General features: G+C 35.7%; 1 protein-coding gene across 4 annotated transcripts in view; it reads left to right on the forward strand.

Annotated features, from left to right (window-relative positions):
* Positions 1-19,904, forward strand: part of JAK2 (Janus kinase 2) — a 61,227-nt gene that overhangs the window by 12,445 nt on the left and 28,878 nt on the right. For 2 of the 4 annotated variants that reach the window (XM_026083636.1, XM_026083635.1), the window contains 6 exons: positions 8,816-8,939; positions 10,364-10,481; positions 10,984-11,129; positions 13,682-14,003; positions 16,699-16,818; positions 19,224-19,381. In XM_026083636.1, coding sequence (XP_025939421.1) covers positions 8,816-8,939; positions 10,364-10,481; positions 10,984-11,129; positions 13,682-14,003; positions 16,699-16,818; positions 19,224-19,381 — 988 coding nt within the window. Of the gene's footprint in view, positions 1-7,732; positions 7,785-8,342; positions 8,445-8,815; positions 8,940-10,221; positions 10,314-10,363; positions 10,482-10,983; positions 11,130-13,681; positions 14,004-16,698; positions 16,819-19,223; positions 19,382-19,904 lie in introns of those variants that run through there. The other 2 variants (XM_026083637.1, XM_026083638.1) reach the window with 2 other exon arrangements.

The following is a 19,904-nucleotide window of genomic DNA, read 5'->3' on the forward strand; positions in this document are numbered from 1 at the left end:
TGGTAGTTTTCAATGAACTTCCTCTGTGATTTGAGCAATTGTTGGTCTCTTGGTAGCAATATTAGTTGTATTGAAGTATGACTATGTGTTATTTGTGGCAAGTAGGGTTGGATCTAGACAAACATCTTCAGTGCTACAGACAATCTTGTTACATGCCTTTTACGTTTCAAACAATTAAAGTGTTTCCAGTCTGTGCTGACTTGGCTTGATCTGTTGTATATGGCATGTATTGGTTATATAAATATCAGTCTGTATAAATATTATTCTGTAGTTGCATGCCAGTTTGAGGCATGCAGAAGCTAAACCATTCCTCACTTTATGTAAAGCAACTTTCCATTTTTTAAAGGAAGTATAGTATATACAAAATTTCTTGTAAGTTGTTCAGATTTTTATATGGGAAACTGAACATGAAATGAGAAATCAAATTTTCTAACTTGAAATACAATAATAAATGAAGTGTCTTGAAATTAAGTTTTATGTGAATGTTCATTGTCAGCGACTTTGCTAGTAGTGCCATGTAACAAACTGCCATGTAACATTTTATAAAGATAACACTAGGAACAAGACAAGACTTTGATCTCAACCTGAGAGAGAATATAACATTAGAGGAACTAACTGTGAAGATGAAATATGAAAATGAACTGTTCTAGAGGTTGTAGAATCATTGTAATAGGTCTTTGAAATTTAGTGTCTGAGATTTGTTTTCCAAATTATAATCTTAAACCCTTTCTTTTTCTCCTCTCCCTCAAAGTAATCTTAAATGAAATTACCACTTTAAATTGGTTTTAGTGAGCATAAGTTAATTTTATAAAAATATCTAGGAGTTAAGGCCATTTGAATGCAAGCAGTGGTAATGGTTTGGGAGAGCTGCTGTAGATGCTGAGAGGCAGGGATAAATCAGGCTTGGTGTGATATTTTACAGAGGAATTGTTTCTAGAACAACTGTAAACTATTTGTTTATAGTTTCAGTTTAACTCAAAATGTAAATTTAAAGAAAATCTATAAAGCTGTTTTTAAAAATTGGTAGGTAGACTAAAAGCGTGAACTGAATTTTGTTGCAGAATGGTTTGATCAGATACAGGTTACTCAGGACATCTCAAGTCTTTGAATTTGAATTTTGGATGTATATACTTTTATACAGAAGATAAGTATGTTTTTTTATACTATGTTGGTGCAATTATTCTATACCAATAATTTGCAATAAAATATCCTTGTAAATGGATTTAACGGTTTGATCAACAGATAGTTAAAAAATCTGTGGAATCTTGTGGAGTCAGTTAAAGTTATTCATAATGTAGCTTAACAGAATAATGTTACACTCAAAACTGATTTTACAAGGGAAAATAATTTTCTTTTAATTTCTGAGCTAATGGTGTATTGATTTATTCCTTCAGCTGAATTATGTGAGTGAAAAATAAATGTATCTCTCTCTCTCTCTCTCTCTCTCTCTCTCTCACACACACACACACACACACACACACACACACACACTCTAGATTAAGTGAATACTGAATTCAAGTTAACTAAGTGAAGATATATTACACTAGGCAAGTGAGTTTGTAAATCCCAGTTAAATACTTCAGTAGTTACAACTTTAAGCAAAGCATTGTTTTGGTCTTAGTCAAATAAACTTGTACCATGTTTCTTGAAAATCCTAATAATAAATTAATAGTAAAGCATGCAGAGCTAGCAACTTTGGAGCTATAACACTTCAGTAGTACACTGAAAAATGTTTTAGCAAAATCAGGCAAACAATGTAGTGGTCATGGATAGCTTCTTGCATATCTCATGTGGCTTTTTCTCCATGTATATGATCCCTCAACTTCGGTAGGATTTATCTGATTTTATTTGTTTATCTACTTTTCAGAGCTGTGTTCTGATTATTTTTTCCTTTCTTTTATGACTGGTTAACCCTGATGTCTTAACTTTTTAATGGAGCTATAACCCCAGGAGAGAACTACTTTGATAATCATGATTGGGTTGCTGGGTTATGGATGATTAGCAGTTACCAAAAGACCTAAAAGTTGTTGGGTTTTGTGATTTTTATGTTGATATCTTCAAAGTACCCCAGGAACCTTTTAATTCTCACCCATCTGATTTGCAAGTAAATTGGAAGATCCATGGTACTTTCCTTGGAATAGTCTGTTGCCTCTTAAGAAGCCATAAGATGGTAGAGAATTTTTAATTGTACCAGAGAGTCAATGTTTCAAAACACAGTGTGACTAAATGCTGGCAGTGTCTGCAGTCAGTTCAAGATTTTCAAGTGTGCTGCTGCTGTGTTGTATAATGTGATGCTTGTGATGATTTGTAGTACAACTCTCTTTAGGTAGCAGTATTTTCTTGCGTGGTTCAGAGGAGATTCCTTGTTAGTAGCTGGAGAATTTTAACCAGGTTTATCCATAACATATTAACTTCCCTGAATTGACCTGGCTGTAGAGGCAAGCAAGGAAGGTGAGAGCCCTGTGCTTTCACATAGCTCAGGGTTATCACCAATGTTATGTGCCTATTGCAGAAAGCATTTCCTGACACATTCTTTTTCAAATATGGTGAGAAACAGATTAGTCAGGACCCTGGTGGGTGACTGTTCAGTTTTGTCAAGAAAGGAGACATGTGCTTTGATTAACTAGTCAAAAAATGTTTTGTTGACAAAGCAGTGACATTGAATGTGTTGTCAGTTTTGTAAGCCTCCAGTTTACATGAAAGATGAGGGTGAGATAGTATTTTAATGTAAGAAAAGCTGAGCAATTTTCCATTGGTATGTGCAAGACTTCCTAAGTTTAAGGTAGTCTACCTGACAGGAGTATTTGAGAACAGACTGATGTTTCTATTCTGTTTTGAAAACAGAAGATGGTATAGTTTTTTAATGTTTAACCACATGCAACTAATTGTTATAATTATACAACAATCGTGCTGTACAGATTAAATATTAAAATGCTTGAATTGACACTTTCATAAGACAATGTATTTCCACTGTTGTCTAAGCATGACTTCCACATTTTTTTTGTGGTGTCTTTTTTTTGGGGGGGTGGGTAACATATAGTATGGGTGAAAGGATACCTTATTCAACAAAGGATGTGTATTACTAAACTGTATTTCACTATCTCTTTAGCTGCTTCAGTATAAATGAGTGAACATGACTTCTGCATGTATGTGGAGCTCTAAAGGATAATGAAGGAGGGAAGGAACTACTCTGCGTTTCATTCCTTTTTTCGGCTTGAGGTAGAAGAAGTCTGTGGAAAAAAATTCTGTGTTACTGCCTTTCATGATGTTAGTTGACGATCTGGGTATAGATTGATGAGGCTCTTTTGTCTGTCTAGCCTTATCTGCTAAATAAAATACTTGCCAAGAGACCATCATGCTTCTGTCTTTGCCACAGTCCAGAAAATCCTTCTAATACCCCTTGCTGGGGGCATAAAGTGGAGAATAATTCCCCTTTATAATGTCTTTCTGAGTTACTGTCTCCTCCCTCTCCTAATTATTCATTGTTTGATTTTTATCCTGTGTTTCATGCTGTGTAGAAATCCAGAGGAGGTTTTTTAGTTCCAGATGTGAAAATCTTCTCTGATTTTTACTTGCATTGAAAATATATTTCTTATAAATTATTTTCACTGTTTTTGACACATCTAGACTTCAGAAGATTTTGGTTTTTTGTCTTTTGGTTTTCATTATCTTCTGGAGAAAGCACTTGTAAACACTTCCTTTATCAGCCACTTGAAAAGTTCCTGCAATTAGTAGTGGTGGCAAGAATTACAAGAAAAGAGAAATTTCTGACCTCTCTGCTTTCATCAGGATTTATGAACAGTTTTCAAATGTCTGCTGAGGGGGTTTTGCTTTATTTGTATAATGGCTTAACTTCATGTGGCAATGTTCTGGTAAAGATGCACACTTTTTTTAAAAAGTGAGAAATATAACTCCTTTTCTTGAAAAATATGTGACGTTTTACATCACTGAGTGAAAGCTACCTTTATAAATGCTAAAGTATGACAGATAGATGAGTGCACAGTTTGCATTCCACCTAYAGGAAGAGAGCAAAGAACTTTTTTTTTCTCTTTCTTTTTCAATATGTCATCATTTCTGCTTTGTAAGGGGGATTCCAAATTCCTGTTCTTTTCTTGGCAAAAAGAGAATGACAATGACATGGTCTGGACCTTTTTTTTGTCTGTTATGTATTTGGTGAAATACAGCAATTTAATGTTTCAATTTAAGAATATGACCAGGAAGTTTTTCCCTTGTTCAGTATGTTTTATGTGGGAAATTTTTTAATAAGTTAGGGAAATGTTTTAGTGACTTGGAAATTTTTCCTCGTTCTGTGTGTTTCATCTGGGAAAGTTTTTAATAAGTTAAGGAAGTGTGTTAGTGAGATTAGGTGAATACCCAGCATTGCCTTGATTGGTGTTTAGCAACTGGTTAGAATTAAACTGTAATTATTCTGAAAATGTTTGGAGTAAAGACACCACACATCCTTAAAACTTCTAAATCGGTTATTATTGCTTTACAGACAACCAATCTGTAGCGTAATATGATTGATCCTACCTCACACATCAAATGAGAACCACATGTAGTTGCATTTAGTTAGCTTTATTCTGAAGTCCAAGTGTAGTAAGTCTGATATTTCTCAAATCTGTAATGGATCAAGTATTTCTTATTGCACCATGAAGTTGCAACACTCATGTTTACAGCCAGTCCTTTAGTGACTAATCTGTACAGGGTTATTCTTATGGGGATTTTGTTTAGTTTTGGTTTCTTATTGGTTACTTTACATGATTCTGTCCATTTCAATAGTTTCCCGTAAGTCTTGTCTTTTTTTTTTTTCCTTTGAAAATCATGTGTTAGGACCTGTAATTCTTGCATATTTTGGTAAGCTGTAGTTTAAACAAGCATCAGATGATTTGCCTGTAGATTTCAACAGCTTAACCTGAAAGCCACACAGCAGACCTCTTGTTTTCAGCCCTCTTACCAGCTACCTACAGAGGCAAACACTATTTTGTAAAAAATTTAAATTAGCTATTATTTAAGAGTGAATTACTGTTGCTCCACAAGTTTGTAGTTTTATATACAGAGCTGTATATAAATTTATCAATCCGTATATAAATTTATCAATTTCAATTCCAATTGATAAATTCTAAATGTGTGCAATTTAGCTGTGATGAAAGAAATGTGGGCCTGCCTTCTTCAACAGTTCCATATATCTAGACATTGTTCAGAAGAGGAAGAGATACATAAGGGATATATATATTTTTTTTCCTGTTTTCTTTTTGTGAGTGAATTTCTATGATTTCATTCTAACTGTTGGGAGTGGTTTGCTTTTTCCTCAGACTTCTTTCATTTCTATCATCATTTGAAGTTACTTTTGTTGCCTTTATCTGTTAGTTTTTAAATAATTATTTTGTCTTCCTTCCCCAAAGTATCTTGACTGCTTCAATATAAAAACAGTTTTGTTTCATTATGACCTACCCTGTCAAATTTTATCACTTATCCTATTGTTCAAAGTCTAGACTTGTATCTCCTTCCCTCTTCAAGTATAAGAATATGAGTTTTAATATAGTTTGTCAATGGTTGCAGTTCCTCCTTTCATGCTGTCAAGTCTCATGCATTTAACCTGTTTTCCAAATTGTAGCATCTGCATCTCGTGGATACAAAAGACTAACATGCTGCAGTGCTTGGCATCTGTCCTCTGTTAGACTGTACCTGCAGGCAGGAAACCCAAAGCCAAATTAAAATTCTGGTGCTGCTGAAGAATTGATGTTCTTTCTTCCTCAGAGTCCTTGGGTCCTGCAGCAGCTCTGCTCTCCTCTCATGACTCTTTGTGTCCATGTCTTGAGTGTGAGCATACACATGTCAGTCACGTGATGTTGACCCACTCATATGTACTGCCAGTGCTGGTTGTGGAGTCTCCACTGTTGGAAATCRTTAAGAAAAAGCTGTATAAACACTTGCTAGGAGGGATAAAGTTGATTCTGCCTTAGAATAGGAGATCACAGAATCACAGAATGGTTGAGGTTGGAAAGGACCTCTGGAGATCATCTAGTCCAACCCCCCTGCTCAAGCAGGGTCACCTAGAGCACGTTGCACAGGATCGCGTCCAGGCGGGTTTTGAATATCTCCAGAGAAGGAGACTCCACAACCTCTCTGGGCAACCTGAGATAGTCTGGCTGCTTCGCTGATTCTGTAAAGCTTCTTCAAAATACAGAATTTATTAGCCAGTTTTATCTGCTGTTGTTTTCTCAAATAAATTCAAGCTAAATAGTTGATTTTGTTAGAAGGTGTTTCAGTAATCCAAAAGACTGAAATCATAGTCTTGGAGGGGGGGGGGGAAAAGTTGAAAAAGTAACAGAATAGTTTTTCTTTCTGGGTGTGTATTCCATTTTTGTTTTATTTCTATATAATGTACAGTTGCCATTAACTTTCATGTTAGTGACAAATTCCAGAGTATGCAAGCTTTGTATATGCTGCATTTCTTCCTGTATTCCTTGACTTCCTTTCAGTATACTCATGCACTTCACATTCTTAAAGTCTTAAAGGTCACATCCTTTGGACCATGGGCCTTACAACACCACTTCTTAACTTCTTTTCAAAATTATTATGCAAGTCATTTGTTTAAAACCATCCCTGTGTACATATATCTCATCTTCTTGAAAGGATACAGTGGAAGCACCAAGTTTTCATATGGCTCGTCCCTCTCTACTTTATAGAGAGGAAAATGGGTGAAATGAAGAAGGAAGTCAGAATAGCATCATACTGTGCCATATGAGGTGTAAAACCACTGTTTTGAACCTGAACTGTTCTTCAGAAAGTCAGGACAGAAATAAAAATTAAAACAAAGGCAAAATGCTAAACTTGATTAAAAAATCAAGGTGAATATTTTATAAATATATGAGAGTGTTAGATGATTTTAACAAAGAAGGGTTTATTACTTTCTTAAGTTTCCTTGTTCCTCTTAGCGTTTCCAGTTTCTGCAAGCTTTGGATTTGAACTTAGCTTCCGTATTATTTTTCATGGCACTAAGAGAGCACTGGAAGAAAATATTTTCCTTGGAACATATAGTCTTCATTTATTTAAATTTCACCACCATTGTATAATATATTTTCAAAGACAAATTTACTATATATTGCCTTTACTATCTATTTCTTTTTAGTCGGGTTTTTAGCTGTATCAAGCTGTTCTTGCAACTTCCATAATAGATCATAATATTCATTTTCACTTAAGGAGAAGAACTTAATTGTATGTCATCTAGTCTGTTTTGCAGGTGTGTGTGTTCTCTGCAGTCCAATGGTGTGACTGAAGTTCATGTAATGATAACTGAATTCACTTTAAAGTAACTTAACTGGGTCCTGATTTCAACACAGCTATAATAGTGTGGTCTTCAGCTTCTTGTGAAGTCCTGTGGATGCCTGAGCTCATGTGCTTTACCCGCTGTGTGCACTCAAGTTGCAGTCAAGTCTTAGTCTGAGGGCAGACTTACTCTAGACATTGCTTGCTATACTGGTAGTTGTCCTTTTTGTATCTGAATCAGAACTTTTTTGTTCTAACTAAATATATTTATATTAATGCCTGAGCTCTGAATAGCATTACTTTGTATATTAAATATTCTCTTTAAGTTCCATCAAATGCATACTTTTTAAAATTATGAGCGTGTTTAAACTTGGAGCCTCTGTTTTGTCAGTTTCCTTATTTCTCTCAGTTCTTAATGCTCTTTTTTTCCTTTTTAATTTCTCTGACAGATTTTTGGACAGTATTTTCATGCTAGAACAGTTTCGTATTCCTTCCCTCTGTTTATGCTTTCTGTATCCTTGATTAACCAAGATGAAACTTTAGGAATTACATATTTTTTTTCTTAGAGTGTTCTCAGCTATTGCTATGAATATATATATAATATATATATCAGATAAACATTGTTTGACTTAAATATTTTTCATATACTCCTTTTGCAGACTATTCAGTCAGTTGTGTGTTACAAAGCTACATAAATAAGCCTCAGGTTTCAGATTGCTTGTTCAGGTAGTTGTTTTGAATCATCTTGACCCACTTATCTTCTATAGTGACTAAATACTATAACAGAGGGAAAGGAAACAAGGTGAGAAAGAGTAATTTCCTTTGAAGGTTTAGAAGACACGTTAGTTTCTTTGCTATTATAGTTCTTTCCGAAGAAGCACAGAAGACAGGAAATGTCCTTCCAAATATAAAGAGTCAATTTCCATAGTTTGTGATCGAGTAGGCCTGTGGTTGTTAGTTCTCATTAAAACAGTTCTGAATTGTTTTGGAAAAATTATTTTCCAGTTTTGTGTAATTAACAGTGCATGTTTATTTTGTCCTTAACTGAGCTAATGAAATGTGGATGGCAGGTGGTTGTCCTAGTCATGATGATTTTCTTTGTACTGCTTTGCTTTTAATTTTCCTTCAGTCTGAAAACGTAAGATGAAGGCCTGGGTCTATTTTTGGAAAAGGTAAGTAAAAAGGCAATGCACTGTTCTTTGCTGTTATTTCTTAATTACAATGGGTCCTCAACCTCCCAGTTTATTAAATGCCATTCTGAGAAAATCTCCTAATCTAACCATAAAGTATAGGATAACAGGTGAATACAGTCTGCAGTAAGAGAACATAAAGGAAGAATGAGAAAATAAATCAACAAAAATGACCTGCAGTTTATAGGATGCTGGTTGAATGGTGTTGACGGTGACACAGCAGCACAGTGAATAATTGGATAACATGCATCAAATTGCTACTGCTAATGTGCCAATTTTTTTTTTTTTAAATAAGGCTGAATCTGTGTAAAAATGGTTTCTTACATATGTTTGTTTCTCTGTACTTTGTTCAGGTATCATGCCAGTGTATCATAACATGTTCGCACTCATGAGTAAAACGGAGAGAATTTGGTATCCCCCAAATCACATCTTCCATGTGGATGAAGCAAGCAGATTCACCCTACTTTACCGGATAAGGTAACATAACACAAATGTAATTTTTTTCACATTAATGCAAAAACTGTATAAGAAAAAAAAACCAAGATACTTAACTGAACGATAGTGTCTCAAAAAAAATTACAGACAGATTGTTGGAAAGATCTGGATAAAAGATATAGATAGAATAATAAATAAAATTGAGTAGGTTTGAATAATGTATTATTGTCTGCTGTCTGCATTCCACAGATTACTGTTTGCCATTTCAGGTTGAAGAAACAAACAATAAAGTAGAGGTGAAAACAACATTTTTTCTTAATAACGATTCATTTGATCTCCTGTATGCTTATCTGTTTGGAATTACTGGGAGTTCAGAAATGTAAAATTATCTCATGTAGTCTGGAGGATGTCTGCAATAAAACCATTTGTGCCTAATCTGATTTTTGAAAGTGGATTTTTAAAGCTGTATTCACAGGGTTTTTTTACTGAAAGGATTCTTATTTCTTTGAATTACATAATGTGGCCTGATTATTCCTTTGGTAATTAGTTGCAAATTGAGATACTGAAAAATTTCCCTTAGTTTGTACATTTCAGTAGTACAGTAACACAAATTTGTAGAAATTTCATAGAACTGTTAACATATTTGTTGGAAAAGACGTCTGGAGGTCATCTGGTCCACCCTTCTGTTCAAAATGGAATGTCACTAACGCTAGGTCAGGGCTTTGTCTATTCAATACTTGAAAGCTGCAAAGATTACAGCATTTCTCTGGGCAGACTGTTCCAGTGTTGCTTTACACTGACATACACCTGTTAATTTCTCCTATGCTGTACATAAAAAAGAACTGTGAATTTACAGTGTTGAGTTTTACAAATTTATTTAGTAGTATAAATGTATATGGTTTGATGATTTCAAGAATTTTGGTAGATGCAGTAGAAAAAATTTGAAGATCCCTTACGTTACAAATCATTGTATTTGAGTGAGAGCCAGAGTAGAGAGGGCTGTCTTCTTTGGCACCACTGATACATGGTTCACTTAGGTGAAGCATAATCTTGCCCCCTTCTGAGTTTTTCAAGGGATGAGATGTCCCATAAATCCTATTCAAAACTTCTGTTGTTGAGACTCTTGATCACAGGGTGTGTTGTGTCCCCCCCCCCCCCCGAACCAGTCTGCATAACCCTTTCTCAAAGGAAACTGCCAGACAGTAACACAAGATTCTCTCTATTCTGATCAATGAGATTTACTTTGCAGAGCTGCTAGCTCTTGCTAGTCCAGCTTCTCACCCTGGTTAAATGCCATACTTCAAGACACCAAGAACTGGATGCAAAGCCTTCTGTTGACTCAGTGGGCTTCATATTGGCCCTCTACACCAGTTGGCACTAATTACGCGTCTGTGAAAGGGAAAATGTCTGGTACTGGTAAGTAAAAATATCTGTTTATTGATATTTGCCTAAATATTTCCTAACAGGTTTTATTTTCCCCACTGGTATTGCAATGGCACAAGCAGAGCATATCGGTATGGCATTCTACGGGGTGCAGAAAGCCCTGTTCTTGATGATATTGTCATGTCTTACCTATTTGCACAGGTATGACTTTTTCTTTTTCTTTTTTTTTTCCCCCCTAATGCCGATTGGTAGAGGTTAGTCTTTGCTCCCTTTCACTTCTTCTCATAGTAGCTATGTACGCTCTTTTGACTGCTTGGAGCCCACTCTAAATATAAAAATGAAGTTCAGGGCCATATTGTGCTCTTCAAGAGAGGAAACACAAATGACTGTTGTTGGGAGAGAAGTGACAGTATGTATTTCCTTTCTTGTGCCACTGGCATGTGGAAGCCTTTCAGTGCAACTTTCATTTTGGACTGATATAATGTGGGACATCATCTTCCCCATATTGACCTTATTGGACTTTGACAACAGAATATTATGAGCAGTGTTACTAAGCCTGATGGTAGCTGGTATCCAATATGAATATGTGCAGCTATTTAGGGACAAAAGGGTTCAGTCAGAAGAATTTGGTCATTTTTAAAATTTTACTGTTAAACAGCAATGCAAAAGCTGTATTTTGATTTCTCATATCCTACTTTCTCAGTGGCGAGATGATTTTTTGAATGGATGGATACAAATGCCTGTTACTCATGAAACACAAGAAGAATGCCTTGGAATGGCTGTTCTGGATATGATGAGAGTAGCCAAAGAAAAGGACCAAACCCCACTGGCTATTTACAATTCAGTCAGGTAACTCCATACTTCAAAACTGTATTACACTTACATGACACCTAAAACAGTATTTTTTGCACGATAGCATCAGGGTGGAGTTGTTCAACTATTGACAGTTGTTTTTTTTTTTTTCCTTTTTTTTCCCCCTAATATAGTGATTCTATAAATTTACTTGTAGTGTAAACTGCAAATTAATAGAAGGCCTGTATCATGACTGCCATTCTTCAGGTTTGTGGGTACATGAATTTTGTCTTAATGAGTGGCAAGACAGCAGCTGCTTATGTGGAAAATTATGTAAGCAATAATTTGCATTGGCAGAGACCTCTGGAAGTCATCAAATCCAACCCCATCTTCAGATCAGGGCCAATTTCAGAGTTAGATCAAGTTTCTCAGGGTCTTGTCCATTCAGGTTTGGAAAATCTCCAAGGACTGAGATTTTTACCATATCTCTGGGCAGCTTTGTCCTGCATATAATCACTTGCATTGAGGAGGATTTTCTCCTTATCTAATCAGAATTTCCCTTGTTATTCTGTGTGTCCATTGCTCTTGTCCTTTCATTGTGTGCATCTGAGAATAGCCTGATTCAGTTGTCTTTATTGTCTTTGACTAACAGGTGGTTATTATTAGAAGCCCCTACTTAGCCTTCTTTTCTCCAAACTGAACAAATCAAGCTCCCCTAGGCCTCTTGTCTAATATAATGTGCTCCAGGCCCTTAACTATCTTGGGTGGCTTTCCACTGAACTTACTCTAGTTCATCGATGTCTGTTTTTGTACTGGGATGACCAAAACTGGATAGAGGAACTTCATGTGTGATTTCACAAGCCAGAAAAGGATGATCAACTCCCTCTGCCTGATGTCTAGGTTCTTACTAATGCAGTCTTGTATATGGTTAGCTTTCATCACCTCAAGAGATGCACTGCAACTCATGTTCAACAAGGACCCCCGTGTCATTTTTGCAAAGCTAATTCTTAGCCTGTTGGCCCGTAGCCTGTACTGTTGCATAGGGCTATGCCATCCCAGACACAGGACTTTGCATTTGCTTTGTTGAACTTTCTGAGTTTCCTGTCAGACCATTTTTTCAGTGTGTTGAGATTGCAGTAAATCACAGCCTTGTCCTCTAAGGTACCAAATGCTCCTTCCAATCTGTTAGCATGCATGCATTTGATAGAATTTGTGTTCCATTACTTTATCCACGTTGTTATTGAGGATGTTAAACAGTGTCAGGCCCAGGATCAGCTTCTGAGGAAAACAACTAACAGAGTTCAGTCTGCTGACTCACTACTGTCATAGCCCAGTTCTCCAGCCAGTTTTACACCCAACTTGTAATTCACCCAATTCATCCAGTCCATATCTTGACCATCGTCCTACAAGGTTTCTACATGACTATGTTGAAGGTCTTGCTAAAGTCAAGAGAATCATCATCCAGTGCTCACCCCTTGTCCAGTGAGCCAGTCATTTTATCATAGAAGGCAGTCAAGTTATTCATGCATGAATATGGTAAATCCATGTTGGCTATTCCTAATTTTCTCTGTGTTCTTAATGTGCCTGCATATGGCTTCCAGGAAGATTCGCTCTATAATCTTCCTGAGGACTGAGGCTAGGTTGCCTGGCCTGTAGTTCCCCAAATTCTCCTTTTTCTTCTTGAAGATGGGTATGGTGTGGGAACCTTTCCTGATTGCCCTGGCCTTTCAAAGGTGAGGGATATCAGTCTCCCTAATGACACCTACCAGCTACCTCAGCACTCTCAGATGCATCCCATCTGATGCCATGTACTTATGTATATCTGTACTATGAGTACTATTTCATTCTCATAGACTCTGTCACTAGGCACAGGGACATAGGTGGCCTGAAAAGAGACCTTTATAGTGAAAACTGAGGTGAAGAAAGCATTGTATGCCTTGGCCTTCGTCTTCCCATTCCGTTTTCTAATCAGTTTCCACTCCAGCTAAATTAATTCTGTGTCTGCTTGGTAATTAATCCTTCTTGTCTGCCTCTTAATGAAACCTTGCAGAAAGGGTTAAACAGGCCAACAAACTGATCAGCTGTTCACAGGTGTCAAACAACTCTTTTAGCCCTGACAGAATACAGACTGTGGTATAGGAAACTTAAATGAGAATCAGCTGCAGGTTTGTATTCTATCACCTGTATTTTCAACCAGAAAATCTGACCGTCGCTGTCCCTGTTGTCTCCCATCCCATCTACCTCTTCCCAGCTTCTATGCTAAGCAAAGCAAATGCATACTGTTTAACTTGGAGTGTTCTTTTACTGTGTTACCTCAGACTTCAGTAATGACTGAAACAGAAATGTCTGTATTTATGGAAAGTGTATTTATATAATATATGTTGAAACTGAATGAGGAAAAAGGAAAAATGGAAGAAGAGATAGGTGTGCATTTGAAATAATAAAATACAGACTGAAAAAAGTATCTTTGTTATGCTTCATTTAAAAAAAATTTTTAACATTTAATGGAGAAGGTATTTACATGTTGACTTGTGTAACACAGAAATAGTTATCTTTGGTAGATTTAATGGATAAAATCAGAAGTTTTTTTGCTGATTATGTATTCACAGCTACAAAACATTTTTGCCTAAATGTGTTCGAGCAAAAATCCAGGACTACCATATTTTGACACGAAAGAGAATAAGGTACAGGTTCCGCAAATTTATACAACAGTTTGGCCAATGCAAAGCTACTGCCAGAAACTTGAAACTTAAGTATCTTATAAACCTGGAAACCCTTCAGTCTGCCTTCTATTCAGAGGTTTTTGAAGTAAAAGAGCCTGGTGGAGATCCTTCTGGAGAAGAGAGTTTTGCAACCATTGTAATAACTGGAAATGGTGGAATTCAGTGCTCAAGAGGAAAGCTTAAAGATTGTGAGACACTGGCAGAACAGGTAATCTTTTTGAATGCAGCTGCCTTATTATTTTAATTTTGCAATTTATCATGTAACAGTGATTTGCTTATGTTAGAAGTTCTGGTTGTTAAAATTGACTTCACAGTGATGACAAAATTTCTGTACGGCTGAGGCTCACAGAAGTTTGTCTTGACTTAAGCAGTATAGCATTTTAAAATTAGTTTTTACCAATGTATTAATTAAAGACAATACTTGAACACTAAGTAGTTTAGCAAATGAAAAATTCAGTGTTGGACCATTGCTGTTGTGAAAACAGATGTGGAAAAGTAACGGCCCTGGCTCTAGGAACTGGTAAAATACATACTGTCCTCAAACTCTTTGAAATCAGGGTTTTAAGGAGGAAAAACAGGATAAAATTATCTGTACATCCTTCCTGCTGCAGTTAGACTCCTACCACTATCTGAACTTAGACATTTAAAATGACACTCCTATGACTGCAGGGTCCATATACACTTTGTTCAGGAATTAGAAGCTAAACGATTCAATAACTTGTAGTAATCATGTGCAGTTACATCTTTATTTATCAGTTTTGTTTCCCTCTGTGTATGATATACCAGCATAACTATTCATTGGTCAGATTTACCAAAATTTGATATTTACTCATAAGACGACACTTGAGTGTTGGAATTTTCCAAAGATGAAATGAAAGGAAAACACAGTTCAGTTTTACTAAATAATGGCATCTGTTACTTCACTAGTTTTGATGCATAATGTAAAGCAGTCAAGACTAAACTATGAAATAAGTTTTATTTTTACAAAGTGCTATAATAATTTGTAAAAATATCTTTTTTTCTTGTATTAAAAAAAATGATTGCATACCCAGATTTTTTTTAACTTGGGTGGGTTTTTTTTAATAATAGTTTTTAGGTTGATACTAGGTTAACTGACTTTGTTATGTGTCAGTCCTCTGCCTTTGCTAAGTTGCCTGTAAGTGCCAATTGCACTTGCAGGAGCTAATACAAATGTCAAGATTTTGCAAGTTGATTTAAGTCATCTGGTATCTTTAAACCACATTTTTATGAAACAATTTATAATGTTATGTATACAGAATTTATACATGTTAGCTGTTTGTGCATGACAAACAAGCCTTTAATAAGAATAGTATTTAAATTGATGTTTTTCACATAGAGATTTCAAAATTACTTTTCATGGTAAATAAGTGTTATCCTCCCCATTTACTGACAAAAGATGTGATGAAGGCTGCATATGTTTGCACTAGTGCAGAAACTATGTACAAATGGTTGGTTATGAAAACTTAGTAATGGAATAAACCTGGCTGTAAGTGTGATCATAAGTACTATTTCAGCAAACTGTACTGTTGAACTTTATTGAAATATTGGATTGGAAGAAGATTTTTATTTTTTGAAGGTGGAAATGACATATTTGGGATAGGTGAAGGAGAAATTTGTTTTCACATTTCTGGCAGCCCAGTATTAATAGAGCTTCAGGGACTTCAGTGCGTTTGTGCTGGTTTATGCTAGCTGATAACCTAGACTTTAAGACTCAGTACATGCCCAGCATATGCTTGCAGAAAGGTTGCAGTCATGTAAAGAGATATTCTTACTTGAATAAGCTATTCACTTTGGAAGAATTATTTTAGGTAGATAACTCTATCTTTGTATAAAGTTGATACTTAGCATCTAAAATGCTACTGAAAACAAGAAAAGGAGCCCTTGATCTCTATGACGTAATTTGATTTTGGTTTTGTTGTGAAAGACTGAAGGAAGTGACCTGGAATACCATGTTAGAAAAACGCTCTGAATTTGTTGTCAAAGGACAGTGTGTCTGTCATTTGCCATGTGATTAGGATAGATTCTTCCAGTTATCTAGTCAGCGATGATCATGGCTGGGAGGAGAACCCTCTCTTAGACCCTTTCTTTATTCCTGCTACGTATGTCTTTCTGGAACCGGATTTGGCTGCCTGTATCCCTCTGAATGGAGCCATAAATTTTCATGTTGTTAACAGGTTCTCTAAACCTCTCTGATCAGGGTGCTGGTAGTAAGTTCCCAAAGAAAAGCCCCTCCAAAAAGATTATTCAAAATATGTCATTCTTTATTCTCACAAAATACCACTGTACAGATCAAAGAAATGCCTAAATCAAAACCCTATATGGTTATTTCCTTTCACAATTTCTGGATCTTTATGCATTTTTTTTGTTGATGCTCCCAGTGAAGTTTCTGTAAACACAAAATCCCTTTCTTGCTTTTAATGACATATTTAAGATTTTAGGATCCTCTTTGTTGCTAGGCTCAGGTTTTGGAAATGTAAATTTTATTGCATTAGAACTGGTAGCTTCACAATCAACAACACTATTTCTTCAGGAAGTGTTCATATTTGGGGGATTATACTTTGTTTGATATGTCTCCTTTCAAGCAATATATTTTGACTTAATCCCTAGTGGTCTGATAGAAGACTGTCAAAGTGAGCGAGTTGAGGTGCAGATGAGAGCTGTTTAAAAAAGCAAATACAAGGAATTCTGCTTGAATTACACATGTATTTCAACATAAAGATCAGCATCAGTTCTGGGGTTAATTTCTTCTCTTTGAATTCCCTTCTGCATTGTTAACATGATAGAAATACTAGTTTAGAGTTGTAGGAATTCTAATGTTGCAAGTAATTTCCTAATTGCAGTTTATGTTATATTGCTGATGTTATAACCAATATTTATTGTAGGATTTACAAACATACTGTGATTTTCCTGATATCATTGATGTCAGCATCAAACAAGCAAGCCAGGAAGGTTCCAGTGAGAGAAGAATTGTCACCATTCACAAACAAGACAGCAAGAATCTGGTCTGTTGACTTTGCTTGCCATTTGTTTAAAAAAAGAATGTTGCTTTGAGCAGACTGTGACTGCTATGGTATTCATGCTATTGTATTACTACATATTAATTAAGCACAAGGTGAAACTTCATTTTAGCAATATAAGCAGTGTATGAGAACAGAGAAGATCCTGTACATTCAAAGTTCTCTGCATTGACTGAAACAGAATAGACATTTACAGCTGAGGCAAATTTCTGGAATGCAGATTGGTCCTTTCCTTTGGACTCTTATACCTGATCAAGTGATTTTAGGCATCTAGCATACTGTTTATATGATGACATGATAAGCTAACTGCCAGTGACCAACATTGAAAAGAGGCTTCAAAATGCTATGAAGGAGTGATGATACACAGAAATGGAATATAGAGACTAAATATCATAGCTTTTACTATTTAAAACACTTTAAAGAAGAGCTTTGAAAAGCATTTTATACATGCATGTAAAAAAAAAACCTTGCAGCTGTTTCAGACTGAACTCTAGCACTGCAGGTGAATCAGCCTTTGCAGATAAAACTGCTACACAGTTGTTTTTTCCTTTATCTCTGAGTGATTTGTGTGTCTTCAGGACCCCCTGGCATCCCAGGCATTTGTGTGACTGGAAAGCTTCTGCCTGTGTAAGGAAAAAGTTGTAGGTGTACAGTTTAAGCACTTCTTCCTTTCTGTAAGGAAAAAAAGTTCCAAAAACATTTCAGTGAGAATTAATTAATTTTCCTATCTTTCGAATGCTACTTTTGGGGGGGAAAAAAAGTTGTACAGTTTACTTTGATTTATAGTACAATTGGTACTCTCATTCATTTCCTGCATTAATGGTGCAGAACTGTTGAGAATTTGAAATTGTTTTCAAAGTATCTTATTAAAACGTAAGAGTAGCTGGGATATCTGTGATGTGTATGTGTGTTTAGAATATAAAATTATTTCAGATAGATGGAGGAGGCTTCTGTAACCTTGAGCCCTTAAAATTCTTTTTAAAAGTTCTCAGTAGTGGTAGAGTTGGGTACTTCAGTGCATATACTTCTGAGGACAAAACTGACTTTCTAGGAGCTTGTCTAAACCCAATGCTATTATAGAGTAAGCCAGAGTAGAAATTTGTAGCGGAGTAGCACTTCCATACTTTGAAGTGCAGTGGTCTGTGCTTTTCATGTGGACACTTTACATGCTACAGTTAGCTATTTGTGATCTAGTTTAACCTTTCATACAACTAGTAGAATCCCTTATAAAAATATACTTGACACAATGGCTTAGCAATGCATGGATTGTTTAAAATTGCTGGAGTTCCAGATCTGTCATTTGTGGGGGTGTTCTGATCATGTTGAAACAGCTGGAAATATAGTTGTTACCAGGTCCTCTATTAATAAGGAATGTGAAGACTCCATACAAGTTCTTGTCTCTTGATCCAAGAGCACCAGCTTTTTTATTTGTTGGCTAGTAAAAAAAAAGTTGCCTTGGAATAATGTTCAGCCACTAAGTGTGTCCCCAGAGTCCTGGGTGAGATTTTACAGCGCATACTGAAGCCTGTTCTGTTTGGCTACACTACTGAATGAAATCTAGTGTGACTTTGTAGATGATGCAGTACCACTTCTCAGTTAAAGACAGTCTTTAATGCTCTTACACAACTATCAAAAGATTTAAAAAAAAGAAAAAACCATAGATAGCTAACGGAAAATAGTCTGTTTTTACATAGTTGACAGTAATAAATATGATGTTACAGATGGATTTTATCTTGCCCTGCTCTTACCCATTCAAAGCATTCTGCACAGACATTTACACACCCTGCTTTCCTTTGACCGCATCATTCACCGCCCAGCTTTCCTCCATTGTACCTCTCTTCTTGTTCAGTAGGCAAAAGTCTCTCTGTGGTCCAGCTCAGGATGCCAGTTTTTGCGGGCTACTCATTAAATTTTCAGTCAAGTACCTTTCTAGAGATTTTTCTTTGTTAGTTGAGGAGAGTACCATAAATCTTTGATAAGCAGTCTTTCCTGTAGAAAAGACATTTTGGCTGTGATGCCAGTGCAAGAACTGTTTGTCATGCTGAATAGTATCAGCTCAGTTTTTCCCTTTTAACTGTTCCTTCTTGTTTGCATCCCTCTGCTATTTCATATATTTAGACTGCTTTCTAAAGCATATTTGTTTTTGTGTTTCATTTTGAACACTGAAGGTTGCTACCAATCTTTTTGCACCTGAGAGTTAGAACTATACAAATAGTAATAAAAAACAATCTGGGTATATTTAATGTATGCATATATTTATATGTTTTATACTATTACCATATCCAAGAATTTTGTATTGCCTATTACAAATTGAATAATCTCTCTCTCTTTCTTTCTCTCTCTTTCTCTCTCAATCTCTCTCTTTTTGTTTTCCACCTGCAATTCAACAGGAGGCTGAATTTCAGTCATTAAGAGAAGCTCTCTCCTTTGTATCATTAATTGATGGATATTACAGATTAACTGCAGATGCCCATCATTATCTCTGTAAAGAAGTAGCACCACCATCAGTTCTTGAAAATATCCAAAGCAACTGCCATGGGCCAATTTTGTAAGCCATTTTCTAGTAATATAACAATAAGTGCTTTTGTTTTTGAAAGATGAACTTTAGCCAATGGTGAACCGTGCTGGACATCTTGAGAAGTGTATTTGTTGCATATATGTAATATAAAATACTTCAAATTTTTTCTTTTAATTTTTTTTTCTTTGAAGAATACAATGTCTTCCTGATGTATTATCAAAAATAAAATGAAAGATTCTGATTTTAATTTTCTTCCTTTAGAATTCCTTTTTGTCTCCAACTGAGACAGGCAGTAAAGACATGATGCTGAATTTACAAAATTATAGTTATTACCATGGCAACAATGTATTATGCAATAAACAAAAAGTCTCATGTTTTCACTGCAGCCTCCAGCAGAAATAGTATCTGAGTTGCAAAGGATAAAAGGCAAATTCAGGTAGCCCTAGCTTCAATATTTGAGCAAGGAATACAGGAAACTGCTGGCCACATAAATTAGAGGTTCTGTTTGTTTTTAATGTTGTCTCCTTGTTCATTTTCTTTTTTTTTTTTTTTT

The sequence above is a fragment of the Apteryx rowi genome, unplaced genomic scaffold (assembly GCF_003343035.1).
Source record: "Apteryx rowi isolate R43461 unplaced genomic scaffold, aptRow1 scaffold_61, whole genome shotgun sequence".
NCBI lineage: Eukaryota > Metazoa > Chordata > Aves > Apterygiformes > Apterygidae > Apteryx > Apteryx rowi.